Source organism: Martes martes, assembly GCF_963455335.1.
Source record: "Martes martes genome assembly, chromosome: 1".
Lineage (NCBI taxonomy): Eukaryota > Metazoa > Chordata > Mammalia > Carnivora > Mustelidae > Martes > Martes martes.
Genome location: NC_137888.1, coordinates 12560254 through 12583380, shown reverse-complemented (window position 1 = coordinate 12583380; position 23127 = coordinate 12560254). Strand labels below are relative to the sequence as shown.

Genomic DNA, 23127 nt, shown 5'->3' with positions numbered 1-23127 from the left:
GGGGGGTTCGTGCGGTGACCTGGGGGCTGGAGGTCTTCACCAGAGGGCTCTCAGAGCCAGCAGAAGGTGGGAACCAAGGTACCAAATGACAGGGGGCACATCTGGTGCCCTAGTTTCCCGGAGCTGCCAAGACAGAGCTCCGCACACTTGGTGGCTTAAAGTAACGGAAATGTATTCTCTTTCGTTCTGGAGGCCAGAAGTCCAAAGTCAATGTCATTGGACCAAAATCAAGGTGTTGCCAGGGTCGTGCTCCCTCCGATGGCTCTGATTTCGAGGCGTACCCTGGCTTGTGGGCCTTCACTGTGTCTCTCCTCCTTCTCACATCCTGCTTCTCTGGGTATTTGTGCAAAATCTATGCCCCCCTCCCCGCCCCACCACCCCTCTATTTCATAAAGACGCTTGAGCTGACATTTAGGTCCCACTCAGAGAGTCCCGGTTAATCTCAAAATCCTTCGCTTTTTCCGAATAAGGCCACATTCACACATTCCAGGGAGTAGGACCCAAAGTCTTTGGGTGGCCCTTATGTAACCTGTGACAGGCGATTGAAGAGCTAAATAAATTATCCTCATAATTATCGTGTGCTCTGTTGAATAGGGCAGATCGTATTACCGCCTGGCTTTCAGACTATTGTCTGTTCGTAGGACTTTGAAGAATTTCATTGCCAGAGGGTGTAATTTTTAAAACATTGCCACACAGACTCGAGCAGAGAGAGACTCTAATTGTACGTCTTAGCATCCCTTTCTCTCTCCCCCCCAGGAGACCATGGATATGTACACGCAGGGACTCACGTGCACACACATAGGAGTGTGTGTGTGGGTGTGGATGTCTGTGGGTGTCTAGGCACGTGTTTGCGTGTGTGTGTATGTGTATCTATATATTTTTTTCTTTTTGGGGGGGTCACAAATGAGTATAGTTTATAAAGCTTTTAGTCTAGCACTTCCTGACCTCGTTGGGACCAAACCGCAGCCAGAGTGTAGCTTCACCTGCTGTGGGGGGACAACCTCAGCCCCAGGCTGACTTGGGGTACAGCAGACCCCCAGCTTGTGTGGTGCATTGGCTGATTGTTCCCTCTTCGTCATATCTTTGGATTAAGGACCTGAAGATCCCCCATTAAAGGGGATGAAGGGGTTCAGAAGGCACAAACTTCCAGTTAGAAGTAAGTCCTAGGGTTATAACACACGGCATGATGACTCTAGTTAACGATACCGTCTTGTGTATCTGCAAGTTGCTGAGACAGGACAGAAAAGTTCATATCACACAAGCACGGAAGTTGTAACTATGTGTAGTGATGGATGTTCACCAAATTTATCGTGGTAATCCATTTGTAGGCTTGACACTGTCTCAAATCAGGATGTCGTATACCCAAAACTGTTGTGCTGTTGCATGTCAATTACAAACTAAAAAAAAAAAAATAAGTGAGACTCTGCTCTCCAGAAGAGATAATAAATTAAGCTATTTAGGATTTGCTCAGGTAGTAAACTGTAGGTCCCCTACTGTTTATGCAGTGTGTGTGATGAAGAGGAGGAGCGTGGTCCCTGCTTCAAGGGATGGGTGCTTTCAGGGGGACCCCAGCTGATGGCTGTGGTGGGCCCGAGGGGAAAGGAGTGAAAGAACCCTCTGGGAGGGAGGTGGGACTTGAGTTAATGGCTGGAGGACTGGAATGTTCAGATGGGTGGGGGGTGGTGTGTGGCATGAGCACAAGCTTGGAGGGTAACCCGGTGTGTGTTTGGGAAAAAGAAGAGACCGACCGCCCAGGGCAGCTGGGGTTGGCCCAGGTGGTAGAGCTTGAGTGCTGGGCCAGGGAGTGTGGACCTTGCCCTGTAGGCAGTGGTAAGTCCCGAAGAGATTTACACAAGAAATCAGAGTTCCAGACCCAGTGATTTTAGGGCAGAGCATAGAGTGACTTCAAGGGCAGCCAAGACAAGCACCGGGGAAATGAGGTAGGACATTGATGTCATAGTCCAGGTGAGTGGTGGGCAGATTTAATGATTATTTTATTATTTTTAAAGATTTTCCTTATTTATCTGAAAGACAGTGAGTGAGAGAGAATGTGAGAGCATGAGCAGGGGGAGGGGCAGAGGGAGAAGCAAACTCCCCGCTGAGCAGGGAGCCTGATGCAGGACTCTATCAGGGGGTCCTGAGATCGTGACCTGAGCCAAAGGCAGACGTTTAACCGACTGAGAAACCCAGGTGCCCCCAAGACTTAATTATTATTTTTTTTAAAAATATTTTATCTATTTGACAGAGAGAGAGATCACAAGTAGGCAGAGCAGCAGGCAGAGAGAGAGGGGGAAGCAGGCTCCCCATCGAGCAGAGACCCCAACGTGGGGCTCGATCCTAGGACCCTGGGATCATGAGCTGAAGGCAGAGACTTAACCCACTGAGCCACCCAGGCACCCCGACTTAATTATTTTTAGTTACAAACCTGTGTCAGGAAAATAATGTGTGAACGCCTTACTGCAAATACTGTCTATCAGTCATCTATGAATCATTCATTTTTTGATCTCTGTCCTAACTCTGTAGTAATGTATTGAGTATATCATGAAAGTTATAAAATATAATCACACAAAAGGCAATAAATACAAGTGAAAGGGCCACTCTTCGGGTCCCGCACCCTGTGACTCAGTAGCCGTCCATGAGAACGTCCCTTGGGTGGTTGGGGTCCCAGGGACGGTGCGTCGGGGCGCTGGAGGCATGGTTCCAAATAAACCCGATGGGTGGCATGGGGAGAGAGGAAGGGTGTCGAGGAGCCCGCAGCAGAGGGAATCGACATGATGTCAGTGGCTGGTCGCATAGCAAGACGAGCGAAGTCATAAAAGGCAAAAACAGTGGTGTGTTTTGGGGCACGGTGAGCAGGGGGGTGGACGCCACCGAAGAGAAGGGGTGCAGATTTGGCTGGAAAAGGCAAAACCCCCCACTCTTTCCCTGCCTTTATACAAAGCTGGAGGGTCTGTGTGTGTGACGTGTCGATTGTGGGGGCAGTGACCCAGGAGGGCCGTCCTGTGGGTAGCTGGGATCCTGATGGAGGGCCAAGAGCGAACCTGCACCATAATGCACCAACAGAATGAGGTGAATGCTGGAGGCCAGGGGGCCTGGGCAGGGCAGGGAAAGGGCGGGAGGAAGGAGAGGGCATTGCATCTCCCAGGTCCCCAAGCACAGCCTAGAACTGAAGATCGGGCTGATTTTGCTCCTTCGGAAGTGGATTCCCCGGGGAGCCCAGCCCCCTGGACAGATGGCAGCTCAGCCTGAGAGGGAGCCAAGTGAGGCCCTTGGCTGGAGTTGAACTTGGCATTTCAGGGTGTGGTCGTCACTAACTCTTCACTGCGCCTTCCAGATGACCATTGACGTTGGCCTAATTTCACTTTCTTCCTTAATAAGTGGATCTGGTTCCTGATGTTACAGCTTTCCCTATTCCCTTTGATGCTATTTTATTTTATTTTAATTTTTTAAAGATTTTATTTATTTATTTGACGGAGTGAAAGACACACCGAGAGAGGGAACATAAGTAGGGGGAGTGGGAGAAGCAGGCTTCCAGCTGAGCAGGGAACCCAATGCGGGGCTCGATCCCAGGACCCTGGGGTCATGACCTGAGCCGGAGGCAGACACTGAACGACTGAGCCACCCAGGCGCCCCATCCCCTTGATGCCATTTTATTTATTTAATTTTTTTTTTTAAGATTTTATTTGTTTATTCGACAGAGAGATCACAAGTAGGCAGAGAGGCAGGCAGAGAGAGAGAGAGTGGAGGAACCAGGCTCCTTGCCGAGCAGAGAGCCCGATGCGGGGCTCGATCCCAGGACCCTGAGATCATGACCTAAGCAGAAGGCAGAGGCTTTAACCCACTGAGCCACCCAGGTGCCCCCCGCCCCTTGATGCCATTTAAAATCAGGTTTTTCTCCTGGGACAGAGGAGTAGTTATGTATCTCCCTGGGGTTCTTTTGACTGGTGAAGGGAACAAGCTCTGGTTGTAGGGCCTGACAACAGCCGTGTTCTCGGTGTCTCCTCAGGTGGCCATAAAGGTCATTGACAAGAAGAGAGCCAAAAAGGACACTTACGTCACCAAGAACCTTCGTCGAGAAGGGCAGATTCAGCAGATGATCCGTCATCCCAACATCACCCAGCTCCTTGATATCTTGGAGACGGAGAATAGCTATTACCTGGTCATGGAGCTGTGTCCTGGGGGCAACCTGATGCACAAGATCTACGAGAAGAAGCGTCTGGAGGAGTCTGAAGCCCGCAGATACATCAGGCAGCTCATCTCCGCCGTGGAGCACCTGCACCGGGCTGGGGTGGTGCACAGGTGAGGGCCTTGCCCTGCTCGTGATCTCGACTCTGTGCTGAACGGCTGGACAGCGCTTCGGCCTGCTCTGCACAAGGCTGAATGGTTGCAGGGGGCTTTACCGTTCTTGTGCATGTGTCGTGGAATTATTCTGTGGGCTGGGTTAATGCCGTTGTGGGGTTAAGAGAGTGACATCAGGAGTCAGAGCGCCTGGGTTTGCATCCTGGCTCTACCCTTTCACAGTTGTGTGACCCAGGGCAAGTGACTTAGCCACTCTGAACCTCAGTCTCTTCTTCTGTAAAATGGGAATAATAATGATACTTACCTTGTGGCTGGTGTAAGGGTTAACAGAGAAGGCTATGAGTGAATATGTGAGAAGTGCTTGGAAGCGGGCTTGGGACGTAGTAACAGCCAGGTTGAGTGTTGGCTGCTCTTCTGACTTGCAAAGAGTAATGGGACCAGTTGCTCGGAGTCTGAAAGAAGAATCAGTGTTACAATGGCGTGAGATGGTTTTTTGGCTCGTGCTAAGGATGATGCTTTCATTATATTTGCTTTACCTGTGGTAGTCACTCCACAGATGTGTTATTCAGCTGAACTGAATCAACATGTAAATTGTGACCTTGCACTTGCAAGGGAGGGGTTTTCCCATAAGCCAGACCCACCTTGCGAATGCTTACGAAAATCAAACTTTTTCTTGAAATGGTCTGCTCCCTCCTGAGGAGGAGCTCCACAAGGAGAAGGGAAAGGAAATAGCATTCTTGGCAATGTTGCCATTTTTAGTTCTGTATTAAAAGGAAGTGAGAAAAAAAATTTTTTTTAAAAAGTGGCCATCTTTTCCTCCCAAGGAAACGTGGACTTCACCAATAAAATGCATAGTTCTTCCTTCTTGAAGTTATGATCAGTCATCACTCTGGGTTGTTGAGAAAAATTAGGGGTCCTGTTTCATTGATTAGCACTCTTTTTTATGGCTGCGTACTAGTCCGTTGTCTGGAGAGACTCCATTTGTTTATCTTTTCATCAGCTGGTGGACATTTGGGCTGTTTACACCTTTTGGCTGCTGTGAACCTTCATGTGCAGGTTATAGCATGAGCATATGGTTTCCCTTCTGCAAAATTCTGCCTTAGGAGAGGACCTGCTAGGTCCCATGGCTGCTCTGTGTTTGACACATATTTTTTAAAATTCCGATTCTCATGGTGTGTGTTCTGGGTTTGAAAGCCACTCATTTTCTGATGGGTGCAGAGGGCAGCTCTAGGCCTTTCGTTGACAGAACTTGTAGGCTGTTCAGGTGAAGAGGGCCTTCCCCGCCCGCTCACAGGCTCAGACGCTCTGCCCCATTGGGCAAAGCCTCGGGACACCACAGGGGGAGGTCCCCTGGCTCGGGGCTGCTCCGGGGCCGGCCCTGGCCAGGCACCCTTAAGTGGATCGTTCCCTCGCTGAGGTGAGAGACTCTCTCCATGAACATACTTTTAGTCACCCGTGTCGTCATGAAATCACAGTTCATTCGAACTCTTGGAGTTGAGATCCGCAAGGAAGGGAACATTCAGAAATTTTAAGTGAATAACACTATTTTTGGCTCTCTCCCACAATACCGGTGTGAAGCCTGCTGTGTCACCACTCTGCCACGATTAGGAGAATGACAGCGGTGAGCGTGCCTGGTTCTCGCTCTGTTTATGGCGATGACAAAGGCACAGAAGCCTCGGGAATGAATCAGCCAGGATAACGGGCTCCGCTGGCCACAGCGGAGCCTGGATGCGGGGGCGGGGGGATGGGGAGGAGGGCTCGGGGTGTTGTGACAAGGGCTTCGTGCTGTCAGACCCCAGAGGAGGGCCCAGCGTCGCAGGCCTCCAGGGACGCACAAGGGAAAGCCGGGGAGGGCTGTGCATGACCCCCCGGCCTCTCGCGCAGAAACCTCTCAACACCCCTTTTCAAGTAATTTTAACAAATTCCAATCCCTCTCAGTGCAATTACTGTCAGAATGTCAAAGGAATGAATTTAATAATGTTTTGATAGCAAAGACGGGGCACTTTTCTTCCTCTGATCTCTGGCGTTCGACTTCTTCCTCGCTCCTTGGAAAGAGATCCGTCAGCCCGGAAGGGCAGAGGCTCAGATCTTTTGAAGTTCGGGAGGGTTGGAAAGCTGGGTGTTGTTTCGGAGGAGTTCTTGTTTCTCTCTAGAAATCACGGTAAAGAGCGCCAGTGCGCACAGACGTCGATGGGGGTTAGGTGGTGGAGACCTCGCGTGAGAACCGGTGACACCAGCTGAATGTCGTGGTTTTCCCGGATTCTATACCGCCAGCTAGCACACTGGACCCAGCTTGCTGCTGGTGTGCTTTTCCCTGTAGCCCCTGTCCTTGGTGGAAATTTCTCTCCTCTGTGCTGCAGAGATGGAATGAATTTTATAATTCTTGTGAAGTTAGATTTTGCAAACGAGTAAGAGACTGTAGTATTTTGGGGGTGGCCCGGAGTCGCTGGTGGGCAGATTTCGGAGCGAATAGATTGGATCAGCCCAAAGGATTCAGGATGAATTTTGGTGGCTGTGCATATGCAGTGATTGGAAGGGCTTTCAGTCACGGGTGTCAGAGAGTGTGCTCTAAATGCGCAATTCCTGATTAGGCTGATACTGTATCCTTGCGTTCTCATCAGCTTAATGCTTGGCAAAGCCCTCGTTTCCTGTGACATGGGATCTAAATATTTAATTATCTACTCGAACTACTAAAAGGTCATTTAAAGGAAGCAAATCTCGAAAAATCATATAAATATTCTAAGTGGAAAAAGAAAAAAAGAAACCAAAGCTCTGTCTAGCAGATTCCCGGAGCTGGCAGAGAAATTTGTTTGTAAACTAGACCCACAAATACCTTTGTGACTTTTGCTGTAAGAGGGCTGCGGCGGCGACCTTTTACAAAAGAAGAATATGGTCCCGTTTCTTCATTACCCTGTGTTAGGATCGCCTGAGATACTCCACGTTTAAGAGTTTTTGGGTTTTCTTTTCTCTTTCCCTCAAACATGCTTACCAGCACGATGCCAGAACCTGACGATTTGCCTGTTGTCGATGGAGCGTCGATGCTTAACATCCATCAGTGAAAAGTGTGATTATACCGAGAGGCTAATTTGAGATTCATCTGCTCATTCAAAATAACAAAATCCAATCAAACTGTACAGACAAAACATAACAGGGTCACACAATACCACCCTCCCTAAGCAGGAAGAGACAAGCCGTGAGGCCCCGAGGGACCAGGACAGAGAGACACATGATCAAAGGGAGCGTGAGCCCGTGTTTGGACGGCCGTCAGGGCTGCCGCTCCCAAGGCCATGACCTTCCTCATTCATCAGTATTGGGAAAGGGCCCTCTGTGCTCAAGAGAAATGCCGGGGAAGAGAGGGACGCTTCTTTGTTCTCTTGGGCCTGATAAGAAGCACCAGAAGGGTCTTGAGTTCTTTTAACCCTTAGGTTTTCTTGGAGGGGTGTTGGAAGGGGGAGGAGATTAGGAACTGTTTGGGCTCCTGGGGCCTTCTGCTGAGAGAGAGAGAGCACCTATCCAGAGGCACTGGTGATATATACCAAAGGTTTTGTGTTTCAGTTGCATTTTAAAAATATGATCGGAACTACGAGACTTCACAGAGCTCTAACGCAGCAGCTTTGCGGAGCGGGGTGTCCCGCGGTCGGGGTGTTGATTCCGAAGCCAGACTGCCTGCCCCCACCTGCCGGCTGTGTCACTTACAAGCCACATTGGGGCAAATCACTCGCGCTTTCGTGCTTCCCTCCACGATGGGGATAATGGATTATCCACGTCACGTGGCGGTTGTGAGGACTGAATGAGTCAGTTCAGGTATCGTGTCAAAACTGAGACAGGAGGGACCGAGCACATGCTCTCATCGCTCCCGAGCCTACCTCATTCATTCTGTGCCTGGGAAACTGAGCGCTTAGCCTCCCCGATGTCCTGGGCTTACACTGGTCCCGCTCATCCTTCAGGTCCTCGCCCTAAGCTCACCTCCTCCACGCGGCTCTCTGGGCTAGGCTGCCCTGCTCAGAGACTCACGCTGCATTTCCGCTTTGCTTTCCAAACACTTTTCTCGAACGATGACTAACTTTGTCTGATATCTGTTTTCTGCACAGGTCACAAGCGAGCTCAGCCCCGAGCCCGGCAGGCACGCAGCAAGACCTTTTTGAAGGCATGAAGGGGAAGTTGAATGAGCACAGCTAGTGTCAGAGTTGGCCCTGGGGATGGAAGTTTTCTGGTAGCCAGGTCCATGGTCATTCTGGAATATTCCATACTGCCCCTGGAATTTCGAGGGAGTTTCCTCATGGACTTAGTACCAGTTTGTTTATTTTTCAGGTCACAATCTGTAGAGTTGCATCTTTTTAGTGACTAAACGGATTCTTGATTTTATAAACAGTTCATTTCTGGAGCACTGTAGGAACTCAATAAAAGGTTTCATTCTGAATAAATGAATCAGGTACATGCTTAACAAATTATTCTTGTGTTGTATCAAAATGCCCATATTGTAAGTAAACCAGTGATTAAAATGTCATTTGCTTTTAATACAGTGCTTTTGAAGACAAACCTAACCGCCCCCCCCAAAAAAAAACCTCTCCTGTTTCCTGCAAAATGCTGATGGCCTTGGGGAGTTGTGTGTTTTTCTTGGATACTTTATTCTTAGCTTATTGCTAAAATCCATCTCCACAGGCACAGAGCTCGCTTCTAGACCTAACCCTGTCTGCGTTTGCTCTGGCCACCCCCTGGGCTCCTGCTCCCTGACCTTTCATTTGAGGGCTAATGGCCTCCAGTGCTGTTTGCTTATCACCCAATTAATCACCCTCCCGAGTCTCTGCTGGGCCCCCAGTGCACTAGGCTCAGCGCCGTTATTACCCTCTGCTTCATCCTCTGGTCTCTCCTCGCTGGTGGCCTCCGAGGGGCCACCAGACGCTTGGGCACATTCGCGCACCGACTCCTGCTCATGGCCTGCCAGGCCGCCACGGTCGGGGCGCCGTTTTTCAGACCAGAATCAGGCTCTTTGTGTTTAGATGACTTGCCCAGGGCCGCAGGCCGATGGGTCAGAGAGCCTGTCTCTCCTTGTCCCTGGCTGCGGGGTCTCCCCCCGCCCTGACACCACTCAGTGCGTCTGCCCTGGGTCTTCCCACCTCCTCCGCCGCTCGCACCGCCCAGCCACCTGCTTTCGCGGCCTTGAGCCCTGGCTGCACTTTGCGCCCGGTTCTTCACTCTCATCTTCCGCCTCCACCCCAGTGGCCCCATTCGGGGGTCCCTCCATCTAGGCCAGAGGGTTGTTAGGGGCCCGACCTTTGATCTTTCCTGTGGGGCTGGGTGGGGCCTGGAGAAGCCCGGGAGTGTGCTCATGTGTGCACACACACATGCTCGCCCACATGCACACACAAGCGTGCGTGTGCACACGGACTCATGCACACTCACGCGCCCACCCACACCCACACGCACAGATGCCCTTGTGCACACTCACATGCCCACCCACATATGCATACACGCATGCACACATGCACACTCACACGCCCATCCACATCCACATGCACACATGCACTCGTGCACACATGGACACTCACCCACCCATCCACATACACATGCACATATGCACTTGTGCACTCATGCACACTCATGCGCCCACCCACATACACATGCATGCATGCACACATGCACCCATGCACGTATGCACACCCACAACCCACCCACATACACATGCACATGTGCGTGCACATGTGCACACCCATGCCCACCCATATATACACATGCCTGTGCACACATACACATGCCTGCCCACCCATGCACGCATGCACACACATATACACATCCACACACAACTCACACACACACACACACACTTCCCCGCCACACCTCCCCGGCACTGCTCCTGGCTGCCTCCGGTCTGAAGGGGCCCAGCAGCCGCTTCCCCTCCCCTCACCCGCTGAGCACTGGGGCCCTGTATGTTTGTTACGGCAACGGGGTCAACACACGCCCCTCTGTCTGGGAGGGCTGTGACTGGAGTTCCTGGTGGCTAGCCTCCAGACCTTAGAGATTGCCATCGGTTAAGAAATGCCGGGAGAGTGTGGGTGAACGAGTAGGTGCAGGGGAGCGTGAGGGCTGTGCTTCGTAGCCTGTGGGGGAACCTTTAATTGTTAGTCCTGTTGGAGCTTGTTCTTTTGAAATAAACTAGAACAAAGGGCTGGTGATGAGGGCTCTCCCCTGGGCCCTCTCCGTCTCCTCAGTCTCCCCCTTCCTGAAGCATGGTACACCCCGAGACCCAAGGTCAGGTCTGCAGAGCGCTGTGATGAGAGACCCTTGGGCATGTCTCCCAGAACGGCCCAGTTTCCAGAGGAGGGTCCGTGCCTATACCCCGGGAGGCCTTTTCTGGGCTGGGCTCCCTCCCTTGTTCCCAAGACACATGGTAATTTCCTTTAGTAAATTCCCAAGACACATGCACCCTCCCACCCCAGCATTGTCTAGGTAAACCGATCCTCTCGTGCCCCCTTATATTGGGGCACGCCCCGTCCTCTTTCTTGCTTGTCTTGACCCCTCTTTGAAGCTCCTTTGGCCAAGGAAAAAGCTATTTCCCCCCATCCGTGGGGCATTCTTCTTTCCTTGCCTTTTTTTCCTGAGTTACAAGTTTACTCCGAATTTCCGGTTTGCCTACCACGAGGAGAAACTCCTCACCCTGCAGGACCGTGGGAAGAGCGTCCTACTTCTCTCTCTTCTCCATAAAGTGATTAATAGGATCGAGGAGCATTACTGTGAAATTGAGCATTGCCTCCATCAGCAAGTGTGAACCAGTCAGCTGTCCAGAACCTTCCTTCCCCCATGTCAAATTTGACACTTAAGAGAGCCAAATATTTTGTTCTTGGGGGTGGAGCTAGCGTAAGCACCACGCTTTTCACATGGCTTACAGGGAGAACTTCTGGATAACAGAGGCCTACCAGTCTTTTCTTTTAAACTGCGTAATAGCTAACACTAAAACCTTATGAATAGATTCATCCCTCTTTTATTATTCAGAGAGATGTCTCTCCGTTTCGTGGCCTCTTGGGAATATTTTGTGGCTCCTTTGGTCATTGTCGATGAGCTTGGCAGAGGGTCTGAGTGGCCCAATGTGCTGAATGGGACTCATTATTAATTTCAGGGGGTATGAATCCTCCCACTGCCGTGAACATCCTGGGTGAGGCACTTGTGACTGTGGCCATAACGTTCCTAGGACTGAACTCCTAGGGAAAGGGGAAAAATATCCAAAAGCTACTTTATAAAGAATTAAGAGACTTTAGTTTTTTTAGAGCAGTTTTAGGGTTACAGAAAAATGTGCTGAAAGCATCGAGTTTGCATATGCCTTCCCACCCTCCTTCCACATTGTTTTCCCTGTTAATATCTTGTAATAGTGCAGTAATTTTGTTAGAATTCATGAACCGGGGCTGATACATCATTAGTAACTAAAGCCCGTGATTTAGGGCTCTCTCTGTATGACTCTGTGAATTTTGACAAATGCATGATGTCAGTATCATAAAGAATAATTTCACCACCTATTAAAAAAAAACCTGCTTCATCTATCCCTCCTTCTCCTCCTCCGGGCAATCGGGGATCTTGTTACTGTCTCCATAGGTTTGCCGTTTCCAAGGATCCATGGTTGGAATCTCACAGTGTGAAGCCTTTTCAGACTGGTGACTTCCACTCAGAAACACGCACCGGGCTTCCTCCATGGCTTTTCCTGACTTGATAGCTCATTTCTTTCCATTGTCTGGGTGGACCACAGACTGTTCATCCATTCACGCACTGGACAGCTTGGTCGCTTCCAAGTTTTGGTAATTATGAATAAAGCTGCTTTGCTAGGAACATTTATGTCTACACGTTTTTGACTCTTTGAGCTAATAACTAGGCAAAAAGTACTTTTAAAAATATGATTTTCATGCTTTTTTCCCCCTAATAGTCAGAAGGAAAATATTCTCCCCCTCCTTCTAGATCTTTCGAAAGACAAGGTGGGAGGTAGAAATAGATGAAGCCAAAAGCGGTCGAATGTTCCTTTCATTTGGATGGATTAGGTTCACTCATCTCCTGGACAGAGACTAATGGAGCACGCCTTTAACTAGTCGTGGAATCTTTAGGCAGTTAGATTGGTGATTGCTGAAATCTTCTGGACACATCGACAAAAGGGCGATACAGGGGCAAACAGCCGGTGAACGTGTTTGCTCTGAGCATTCGCCCCGGGGGTTGAAGTAGGTTACTTGGGGATGCGGTGGGTGAAAATAAAAACCGATTTCATTTTTTTTTTTTTCATTTTGCCTGATCATTACATTTTATACTTCCTCCCCTGCTTTTATGACATCTTCCTGATTTCAAAAGTGGGCCTTTTTTTTTTTTTTGCGTTTTTTCTTATTTTTAGTCTCCCATTTATATCATTCTTCTAATCATTGTGGTTGTTCTCTAGGCTTTTGTGGTTCCAGAATTATCCAGCTTCGCTTTATAATGCTCAGCAAATGCTTTCTATACCTCACCTCTTTAAACTGTTTTTCTCCATAGTGTATGTTCTGAACCAAACTTCTCCTTCAATACCTTAGTGTGGCTTCCATTCTTTCCAGGGAAGGAGGTTGAATTTCTGTAGAAACAAACTGTGGCCTTCCTTTAGATTTAAATAGCACTGCTGCTTTATAATCAGTTTTCACAGGATCACAGTTTGGGCTATTGCTGGCCCACTGTTGTGTGTGCGCAGGCAGGTTTTTTTTGGAATTACCGTATATGCTTGAATATAAGGTCAAATTTGATCGTGTCCTGGTTCTCCTCCAAAAAGAGGAAGTGTCTCATTTTCAACAACAAATGACTAGCTGGAAAAGCCACATTCACCTGGATTCACTTGTGACTTAGGGAGCTCTAGAAATCTCCCAAGGAAAGGGAGAGAAAGGGAGGCCAGGATATTTTATAGGGCTTTTTATTTTTTATTTATTTATTTATTTTTTAAAGATTTTATTTATTTATTTGACAGACAGATCACAAGTAGGCAGAGAGAAGGGAGGAAGCAGGCTCCCTGCTGAGCAGAGAGCCCGATGCGGGGCTCGATCCCAGGACCCTGGGATCATGACCTGAGCTGAAGGCAGCAGCTTTAACCCACTGAGCCACCCAGGTGCCCCGCCCTATAGGGCTTTAATGATAACGTCTCACGACTGGAACTCACCATTGTGAGGGTTTGGGAGATGACTCTAAAAACAATTCACTGAGTGGTTAATTTATAGAGATTTTAATTGGGCGCTTATTATTTAAATGGCTTGTAATAACATTACCAGCAAGTGATTCAAAAAGTGCTTTGTGACAAACATCCAGTCAACTTTAAGACCACGCCACTCTGGTAATACGGCACGAAGACTGTCATCCTGGTCCTGGCTGTGACGAGTTTCAGTGAAACTTTCATGAACTGTGAGGGTGTGGGAACAATATTTCTAAAGTTAATATTATGGTATATGCTCTTAAACCCAATAGTGCAGCTTCGTAGATAGTCATTTGATAATTCCATTGCATTAAAAAAATTACATAATTGTGTTTTCCAAAAACCCTTTACTGGGGGACAGAGTCTTCCCATTGGAAAAACGAGGGGGGATTATTGTATATTTGGGGTCACCCTGCATTTGGACATGCATCATACCTTTTATTTATTTATTTTTTAAAAGATTTATTTATTTATTTATTTATTTGACAGACAGAGATCACAAGTAGGCAGAGAGGCAGGCAGAGAGAGAGGGAGAAGCAGGCTCCCCACTGAGCAGAGAGCCTGATGTGGGGCTCGATCCCAGGACCCTGGGATCATGACCTGAGCCGAAGGCAGAGGCTTTAACCCATTGAGCCACGCAGGCGCCCCACATGATACCTTTTAAAGGCTGACATCGTGTTTAGATAATCTGTGTACTGTTTCAACTGGATCCAAGTGGAAGGATCCAGTTCTCCCCCCCACCGCCCCCCAGGTGGGTGGGTGTATGCGGGTTGGAGGATAGTCATATTCCCTAGCTGCAAGTTTCAACTCAGACCATCCTTCTCATCCAAGTGTCCAGCCCTAAGGCTACCAGCCACATTCCAATTTTGAAAGACATTGGACGCTTTTTAGAGCTCACCTTTTTCTGCACTTGACTTCTTCCCATCTTGAAATGCTTCCCAGTGCTTCCCTTGCTCATTCCCGTGACAGCAGTGTTCCCAACTCCCCTCCTTTCCCCCCAATTCTGTCCCTGGGCAATCTCATGTCCTTTCAAGACTCAGCTTCCCCTCCCCACGTACTGAGGTTGAAAACTGGTAGTTTGCAGGCCATGTCTTGTCTGCAAGGTTGGCTCATGCAGCATGGTTGTTACTGTTTTGAATGTGAATTTGTTGCCAGCATTTAAAAACTGGGATAAAATCCAGATTTCTAGCTCCTGGCTAGAGCTGGTCTGGCTGGGACCAAGCTGTGAACAACTATCCTCATGACATATGGGACACTGCTCTCCTGTTTATGAAAAGTCCTGCTCCCTTTTGTCCCACGACTTTGATGTAGTGTTGTCTGTTGCCATGTTTGCTTATGATTATGCTATTCTATTCCTTACGGTAGAGATATGAGGGAAAAAGGATTTCTTTTGCCTATGCCTCTGTTCAAAAGTGGGAAAAATAGAAAAACTGGACCAAGAATGCCGTGTGTTTCAAAACCATGGAAGAGAAGATGGTGTATGTGTGTGTGTGTGTGTGTGTGTGTGTGTGTGTGTGTTTATAAGAGAAAGATGTTCTTATATATCTAATACTCATGGTGTGTCTGAGTTGACAGCTTAGAGATGCTTATACTGTAATCATCAACTTAGATGGTTTTGATGACCAAATATATACTTTTGCTCACATTTTTTTCTTCTGAAATCCTAAACAATCTCTTCGGTAAAGTAGATTCATTTGTATTGACTGAGTGCCTGGGACGTGCAAAGGTACTGGGGTGCAGTGGTGAGCAAGGCTGCCATGTTTCCTGCTGGCTAGGAGCTTACAGTCGGCTCCCACGGGTCCCACAGGCACCTCACATTCAGCCTGAGCCTGAACACATTTCTCCCATCCACTCTTCGAGTTCCCTCGGTGTCCGTGATCAGTCAGAATCACCCACAGATTATTTAACAATCTTCACCCCATCTGCAAACTTCATTCCTTTTGGGTATGTAACGGTAACATCCACTCAGGTGTAGTACGAGGCATTAGGAGCCGACACCTTTGGTGTCCATTTTTCTGCCTGTCATGATGTCTGCTTGCTTAAGTAGATGATCGCCTGCCAATTTGTAGATGACACTTGAGCTTCATGGATGGAGTTTGAAGGACGGATAAATTTTGTCATCTTTCAACTTGTTTTTTTGGCTGCTTCCTTGAGTCTGTTCCTTCCCCCGGCTGGTGTCCCTCACAGGCTCACCAACACGTGGCCACACTGGTATGTCCCCACCTGTTACAGGCAGTGCCTGTCTCAGAATATTCTTCCAGTCTCTCCCAACCCCAGGGTTTATTTAAATTCCAAGTTTCAGCTTTGTTCCCACTTCTTCTGGAAACTTCTCAGGATGCGTTCTGCCCTCAGGGCTCTCTGCTTTTCTGAAATCCTTTGGCTTTTTCAGTCTGCAGCCATTATTTGTATCATATTTATAAATATTTACGTGTCGATTGTGTGAGTTTTGGCAGCAGGCTTTTTGGGCTGGTTCAAAGTGGCTCTCAAACAGTTCCTTTGCCTTCAGAAGCAAAATGTTACTCCACGATTTCAAATGCCTTATCTGAAATGCTCTGTGGTTTTGTTTATTTCAGGGACTTGAAGATAGAGAATTTGCTACTAGATGAAGACAATAATATCAAGCTGATTGGTATGACTTTTCTTTTTTTTTAAGCAAGATTATCCTTTAAGTGTTGTGTTGTCAATTCTCTGTTATTTATTGCTGGATTATTGACTTTGAAAATGATTCATGGTCCGTTTCTCATCCCAGACAATACTCCACATCACCTCCTTTTACCTCCAATTATTTAATAATAGTTTTGAAAGTGAAATTAATTTTAATAACAACCATAATTGGGAAGGTAGAAATACTGTAAAGTGACCACAAAATGAATTTCGCAGCTACAAGTAAGTATTTGTTGGTTCTGTGTTCTGTGGATTGTCTAGAGTTCAGCTTTGCCTACACTCAGGTGGATCCAAATTTTACAGTGGTTATTTTTATTTTGATCAACCATAAAACTTCTTAAAAATAATGGGAAATAGTTGAGTTCAGAGGTCCTACTCTTAGCTTAGCCATGGCTGAATTCCCTTCCTGTGAATATCGGGGCGCCGAAGTAAAAGGGAACCCAACTAACGTTCTGTGTTTTAGCCAAGCCCCATTGCATAATGGTGGTTGTGCAGAGAGAAATCCCCACAGAGGGAGAATTTAGAAGGAAGGTAATCAGAAGGAAGTTCCAGGATAGACTGAGTCATAATTGGTTCATAATTCAGGGTCCATAAGTGAGGTCACTCCATGACTCATTTTCTAGAAGAATTCCGTTTTTGTTTGCCTGAATGATTGCTCTTGGCAAAAGTCTCATGGCATCATTTCTACAACCAGACGTGAGCCCCATCATTGGTTCCTCTCTTTTCTTTGTTTTTCCCACCTCAGGTGCAAGTCATTTTTTTCCATCTCGATGGCTTGAAAATGTTTTATATTAGGAGAAAAGAGAAGAATCAATAGAACAGTGTGAATTTAACTCTTGTCCCCGAGAAGGAAATTTTGTTTGGCAACTACTGAAAACCATCTCTAGACTCTCTGAAACATGTCATTCAAATAACCCAATTAGATTCTTGGGCTCCCCAAACCAGGAGTCCTTGGCTGGCTGATTAAACACCACCGACAGGTGTTAATGAATGAACATACCGATCTTTAGAAAACTAACCAGAGGGAACCATTTTTTTTTCAAATTCCCCCCCAAAGATTTTAAAGATCAGATGCTTTATAATGGAGAATTCAAAGAGTTTTCTTTTTATTGTGTTGTTCCACTGTCGTGTTTCAGTTGTCCCGAGGGCCAAATACAGAAGCATTAAATAAGATAGACGTTGACATGCCTGTGGATGTCTTACTGGTTCTGGTTTCCAGCAGGTTGTAAGAAAGCAGGGCACCTGAAGGCTGGATGTCCTTTATACTAAAGGCTAAGCTCACGTCTCCCGTGCACCGTCCAGACTGAGGCTGAGGCAGGTCACCAGGGGCTGTATCTTGCTCCTACCCTGGTGCTGCTCTCACTGCCCCTTCCCTTCCCTCTTACCTCCCTTCCCCTGGGGGCTCGCTCTCTCTTTTCTCCCCAAGCGATAGCCCTAGACAATCATGTATGACACTAGAAATGTACTGTGGAATGAGCGGTGTTGAAAAGCACAGCTCTTTTTGTTGGTTAGAAGGGTGCTCAGAAGATTCTGGAAGAACCAATCTCTGTAGATGGCAGATGCGTGGATAAGTAGCTCGCAGGTTGGCTGCCTGACAAACCCTCTCAGAGCAGAGCCGTGCGAGTGAGAGGAAGACAAGCCCTCCGTGGTGGGAGCCCATGGTTCCCCTGGAGGAGAGCAGGACGATGGATTTGGATTCGGATGCCTCAAGTCATCTCCGCTCAACATGGCAGTCAATGGACGGGTACCCAAGCCGGGACACAAGTGGGTTCTGTCCGCGGTGTCAGAGACCTCAGTTTCCAAGACTGCTGGCAAGGAGGCTCTGATCTTTGGATTTCCCATTATTGGAGTTTTTTTATGTGGCTCCCAGTTCCCTTGTGACCAGCATAAACCAGAAGTCCTACCGCACACCCATAATCCGAGGAGACGTTACAGTAGCAGAGGGGACAACTGGGAATTGCCTGGTGTTGGCCAGTATCCGATTTTCCCCGTTTTTTTTTTTTTTTTCCCAATGGGTCAATCACGAAGCTAGTGGTGGGCGCTGGAGTGGGGGAAGACCCGGGGTCATGTGCGTTTTCTTGCCCTTGGGTCAAGCCATTTGGTCCCCGTGTTTCTGTGACTGTCTTTTTGCAACTCGAAAGCTCTTTGAACCTTTTCTTCAAAGGAATTACCTAGTTATTTTTCAAAGATGGATTATACAGCTCTTTGCATTGCCTCATATAATAGTTTTCCTTCTTTGAAATAATTCGATTTAAATGCATTTACTTAAGCCAGGTTCGCCATGTTTCAAATAAACTAGAGCTAACTGGGGGTAAGATCTGATATAATCAAGATTTTTTTTTCCCCTTTCAGAAAAAGCAGTCTGATACTTGATCGTTTAGAACAGTTTTGCACTTCGGTGTCCCACAGCAGTGTCCCCTGGGGCCTTTTGTGAGATTCATTTTGTGGCTCTCGGAAAACTGAGGCTAGTGGGCTTCTCTATTTACCAGATCTAATTGGGGCAGACCTGGGTGACACCCCAGGAGGCGAACCTCTCTCTAGTTTCACCGTTCTAATTATAGGCGCGTGCGTAACATTTTAATAATTACCCTTATGGGTGTGAAAAGGACCGGTTATTTCTCTATGATACATTTTAAACGAAACCCTTCCAGCGAGGTCAATGTTAAGTCATTTAAAATGCAGATCTTCTCTCCTCCCCGCACCACATGAGCTGCTAATTTGCCTTTTTGAAAGTGCTCCTGACAAGGCAAGGCGCTGTGTTCTCCAGCTTGCCTGGGGGGGGGGGTAGGTAGGAGGGTCGGGGGTGACCTGGTCTCTTATCTCGCCCTGCCCTCTTGGTGTCCTGCCGTTCTTCACAGACCCCGGGGAGGCGGGTGGTGGAGGGAGAGACCTGAGTGAGGCGGTCCTTTGCTGGGAATGGCGCCCTGCTGAGATTAGACACCAAATCTTCTGATTTAATGTCAGAAATCTAGAGAGAAACTTTACGGGACTCCTAGGAGATCAGGCCTCTAACATGACTGCGAAACTTCCCTTAAAATGTTGCCCCCCAAACGATGTAAACTTTATTGCATGGTGTTCTTTCTGCATTTGTTGTTTTATTAAAATTCCTTTAGGGTGATTTGCAGATCTAAAACACTTAAGCAACCATCCAATTTCAAGCACGCTATGATTTTTCTTCTTATGAAAATATTCGCCTTTCCAATTTTTTTCCCATGTAGGCAATACCACACGGTCTGAGAGGTCTGAGAACAGGCGCCCTCAGATCCTTTGGCACAGAGATCTCCCCTTGAGATGGTGAACTGGGAGCCCCTGTAGGGGCCTTTTTGGGCAGGTTATGTGGGACCTACTGGTATGGAGTGTGGCAGGGAGGGTCGGAGAGGGGAAGGAAATGGGGGCTGGGTGGAGGTGTAGGGGGGAGCGTAGGGAGCAAAGGGAAATCATGAGAAAAAAACATGAAATCATAAAAACCAAAAACAAAGGAAGAGTTAACTGTGTCCACAAGCAGCATCCCCGGGTGGTTTGCCAATCCCCAGGGTAGGTTCCGGTTCTCCGTCTCGAAGCCTGGAGCCTTGAAGAGTTTTCAGCGCTCTGCCTGGTGGGGATTCTGTTTAGGAACACTCCTTCATGACACAGCCTTAGCCAGCGACCGTGGGGAGAACTTCTAGTGGTGCCTCTTGACCTGGAGTGTGAGTCACTTCGCGGACTTAAAAGAGTCCCTTCGCGCCCCGTCCGGTCTTCCTCTGTTCCTGAACCTTGTTGCTCGGTTAGAGCACTCATGCGTGTGCAGGTGGAGGCCCGTTAGTCAAGGAGAAAACACAGTCATGAAAGCAGTCATAAATCCTGCTGGTTGAGGAAAAAAGATGAGGGTTTTGTTCAAGACGCACGGAGCCAGTCTCTGGCCACCGAGCCCTGTGGGCAGAGTCTCCTGTTTGGGGGACGAGAACCGTAATGTTCACGTTGAAGTTCAAAGGAGAAGCCATGATCTGAATTCTGGGGGTCAGCAAAGATTGAGGAAAGGTATCAGATGAGGACAGGACACTGACGACGCTGATCACCTGTCAGTTGCCGTATCTTGAGGATCGTAAAAGTAAACACGAAAGAAAAGCTTTGGAGGCATCGGGCTCTTCTTGGCTTTTCCCATTTGCTTCATCATCCGAGAACAAGGCAACGCTAGGAGGTCGCTTAGCTGTCTCCTGGCGTTAGCGTCCCACCCAGCACTCAGTGCTGGCTAAATCATCGGGGGCATAGTTTTCCCCTACATGCATTGGGAGCATTTTCCAAAGACTTGCATAAAATGAAACATGGAGCCGAAAAAAGTCAAGTCTACACGGGGGGATCGCATGTCACCCGGGGTGACGCCGACCCAGCCAGAGAAAACAGATCTTCCGTCTGTGTTTCGCACGCGGCCCCTTGAAAGCCAGATTGCTGACTCCGAGGCCTCTGCTCGTCCTCTCTTCTTGCCTTTAGTCCTAGAAAGCGAAGCCTCCGTTTTTTTCCTAGATGACTCATTTGCAAGGTTTGATGAAAATATGTTTTGGTGCAACATCGTTTTAGCTCTAGCTGGATCTTACAGTGAGGCCTGATGTCAAATGTTTCCAGGCTTGAGACCTGTATCCGGAGGTTATGGTCCGCAGCTGCCGGTGCTCCTTTGGGATCCTGACTGATGTGTCAGCCGGAGAGAATGTTTCCTTTCCTGCTGCCCTCTGGTTGTTGGGGTTTTTGTTTTTTGTTTTTTTTTTTGGTTCTGTGGGTTTGTTTTTTGTTTTTTGTTTTTTGTTGTTGTTTGCTTGTTTTGTTTTTGTTTTTCTCTTCCTTCTTCTGTTTCCCAGTTTTCTAACTCAGAGCCGGTTTTGTCTTCCCCTCTTTGCAGACTTTGGTTTGAGCAACTGTGCGGGGATCCTGGGCCACTCCGACCCGTTCAGCACGCAGTGCGGCAGCCCGGCCTACGCCGCGCCTGAACTTCTCGCCAGGAAGAAATACGGCCCCAAAATCGATGTCTGGTCCATGTGAGTTATGGGCAGTACCCTCTTGCCGCGTCCGCTCTCCCTTTTTTTATGAAATAACCTCTGAGTATTCGATGAGAAGGGTGTCGTGTTACCTGCTCTTAGTGATTCCTGGGGCCTGGCTTCCCACCTCTGTTCCTTCTGGTTGGTTCTGCACAGACCACCGGAGAGGCTTTTGCCAAAATTCATTCCGTTGCTGGGGAGACAAGAAAACAGAGTCCTGAGCTCCCAGAATTCACGTTCTGGTTTCAGGAGACACTCCTGTGGTTCCCTTGCTTTAAAATCATCACACGGCCTTCCAGGGGTTGCAGAAAGCAAGCCGCCTGTGCCTCCTACCAACCCTCCACGCACGAGTCCTCAGGCACATTGGCCTCTGTTTCATCTCTCCCACCTCTGGGCTTTGCACCTGCTAGTCCCGGGGTCTGGAATGCCATTTCCCGGATCGTCAGGTGGCCTGTCCATTCCCACGTTCTGGTTTTAATCCAGTGTCCCTCCCCTACCCCCCCGCAGAACGAGTTCCCTGTGAGAAAGGCCCCCACGGTGCTGTCTCCTCACTCTTGCAAAGCCCTCGCTAACACCCATGGCGGCCTGGCATTTTGTGGTTTGTGAATCCATTTAGTGTCTGTCTCCCCAGTCGGGAAAGGATGCTGCGTGAGCACGGCGACCTGATGGGTCCGCTCTGCCAGTGTCCCGCACAGCGTGGGCCTCCCGGGGCAAACAAAGTCACTGCCGAAGGGATGAGTCGGGTTGCTGTGGCGTTGCTGAGTCCGGGTCCCCATGGGCCCCGTGGTCCCCACGCCGAGTGAGCCCCTCAGCATCAGGTGTGCATGGTATGGGGAGCCAGGCAGAGTCCTGGATTCCAGGGTGGGGATCAAGTTCCTCACCGAGGGGAAATGGGCTGCAGACAGACAGAGGGGGGCTCCTGATTAGGAAGGAAGCTGGCGATCGGGGCGGCTTGTTTGAACCCAGAGTGTGTGGATCCCGTACATTTCTGGAATTCCCCTACTTCTCTCCCTTCTCGCTACCCATCCCGTCCAGTTTGGAGAAAAGGGAACCTTTGCCCCATGCGTGGTGTATGGCGCTTAATCCTCACGCTAAGCCAGTGAAGCTGTTACTCTCTGCTATCCCCATTTTATGGAAGAAGAAACCCATCGCAAAAATAAGAGGCAAAAATAAAATTTCTTAAGGTCATGGGGTTACTAAGCGGTGGAGCTGGGGATTGAACCAGGCAGACTTCAGGGAGGGGGCCCGGCGGGGGGGGGGGGCGGCTGGAATGGGTGGGTGTGGGGGCAGGAAGTCCTGGCAGAGGAAGCCTTCTCCTCGAGGTGCCCTGGGTTGTTTGGTCAGCACTGGTGACTCACAGGCTCTTTATTCTGGGCCCAGAAGGGCCTCAGAATCCTTCTTAGCACAGCCGTCAGAAAGCACTGCCAAGGGATCAGAGTCGATCCTTGAGGTGAGGTCCATTCTTGTCCCTTTCAATGCTGAAGAATTCTCACGCGTGTCTGGTGTGTGTAGATATTTATTTATTTATTTATTTTTAAAAGATTTTATTTATTTATTTGACAGAGAGATCACAAGTAGGCAGAGCAGCAGGCAGAGAGAGAGAGAGGAGGAAGCAGGCTCCCCGCCGAGCAGAGAGCCTGATGCGGGACTCGATCCCAGGACCCTGGGATCATGACCTGAGCCAAAGGCAGAGGCTTTAACCCACTGAGCCACCCAGGCGCCCCGCATGTAGATATTTATCAAGGGAGGAATATACATGTTAGAGTCTGTAATTAGCTTCTCTCCTTAACAGTTGGGGAACTCACTTATGCTAAATGGAGAGCTATGCCAGGGATCATTTGTGCACAAAAAATAAAATTAAAATAAAAAGGCTATGGAGCACAGGGAGCCTGAAAGGCCAAGAGGTTCCGAGGCGTGGTGTAACAGGTGGGGTGGGCGGCATAACGGCCACGGGAATGGGAAGCCGGCAGCCGGAGAGCC

At 48.6% G+C, this 23127-nt stretch overlaps 1 protein-coding gene across 1 annotated transcript in view; it reads left to right on the top strand.

Annotated features, from left to right (window-relative positions):
• Positions 1-23127, top strand: part of HUNK (hormonally up-regulated Neu-associated kinase) — a gene marked incomplete at its 5' end in the record, with an annotated part of 99139 nt that overhangs the window by 36227 nt on the left and 39785 nt on the right. The window contains 3 exons of the mRNA XM_080817474.1: positions 4007-4299; positions 16051-16106; positions 21012-21147. Coding sequence (XP_080673600.1) covers positions 4007-4299; positions 16051-16106; positions 21012-21147 — 485 coding nt within the window. The remainder of the gene's footprint in view (positions 1-4006; positions 4300-16050; positions 16107-21011; positions 21148-23127) is intronic.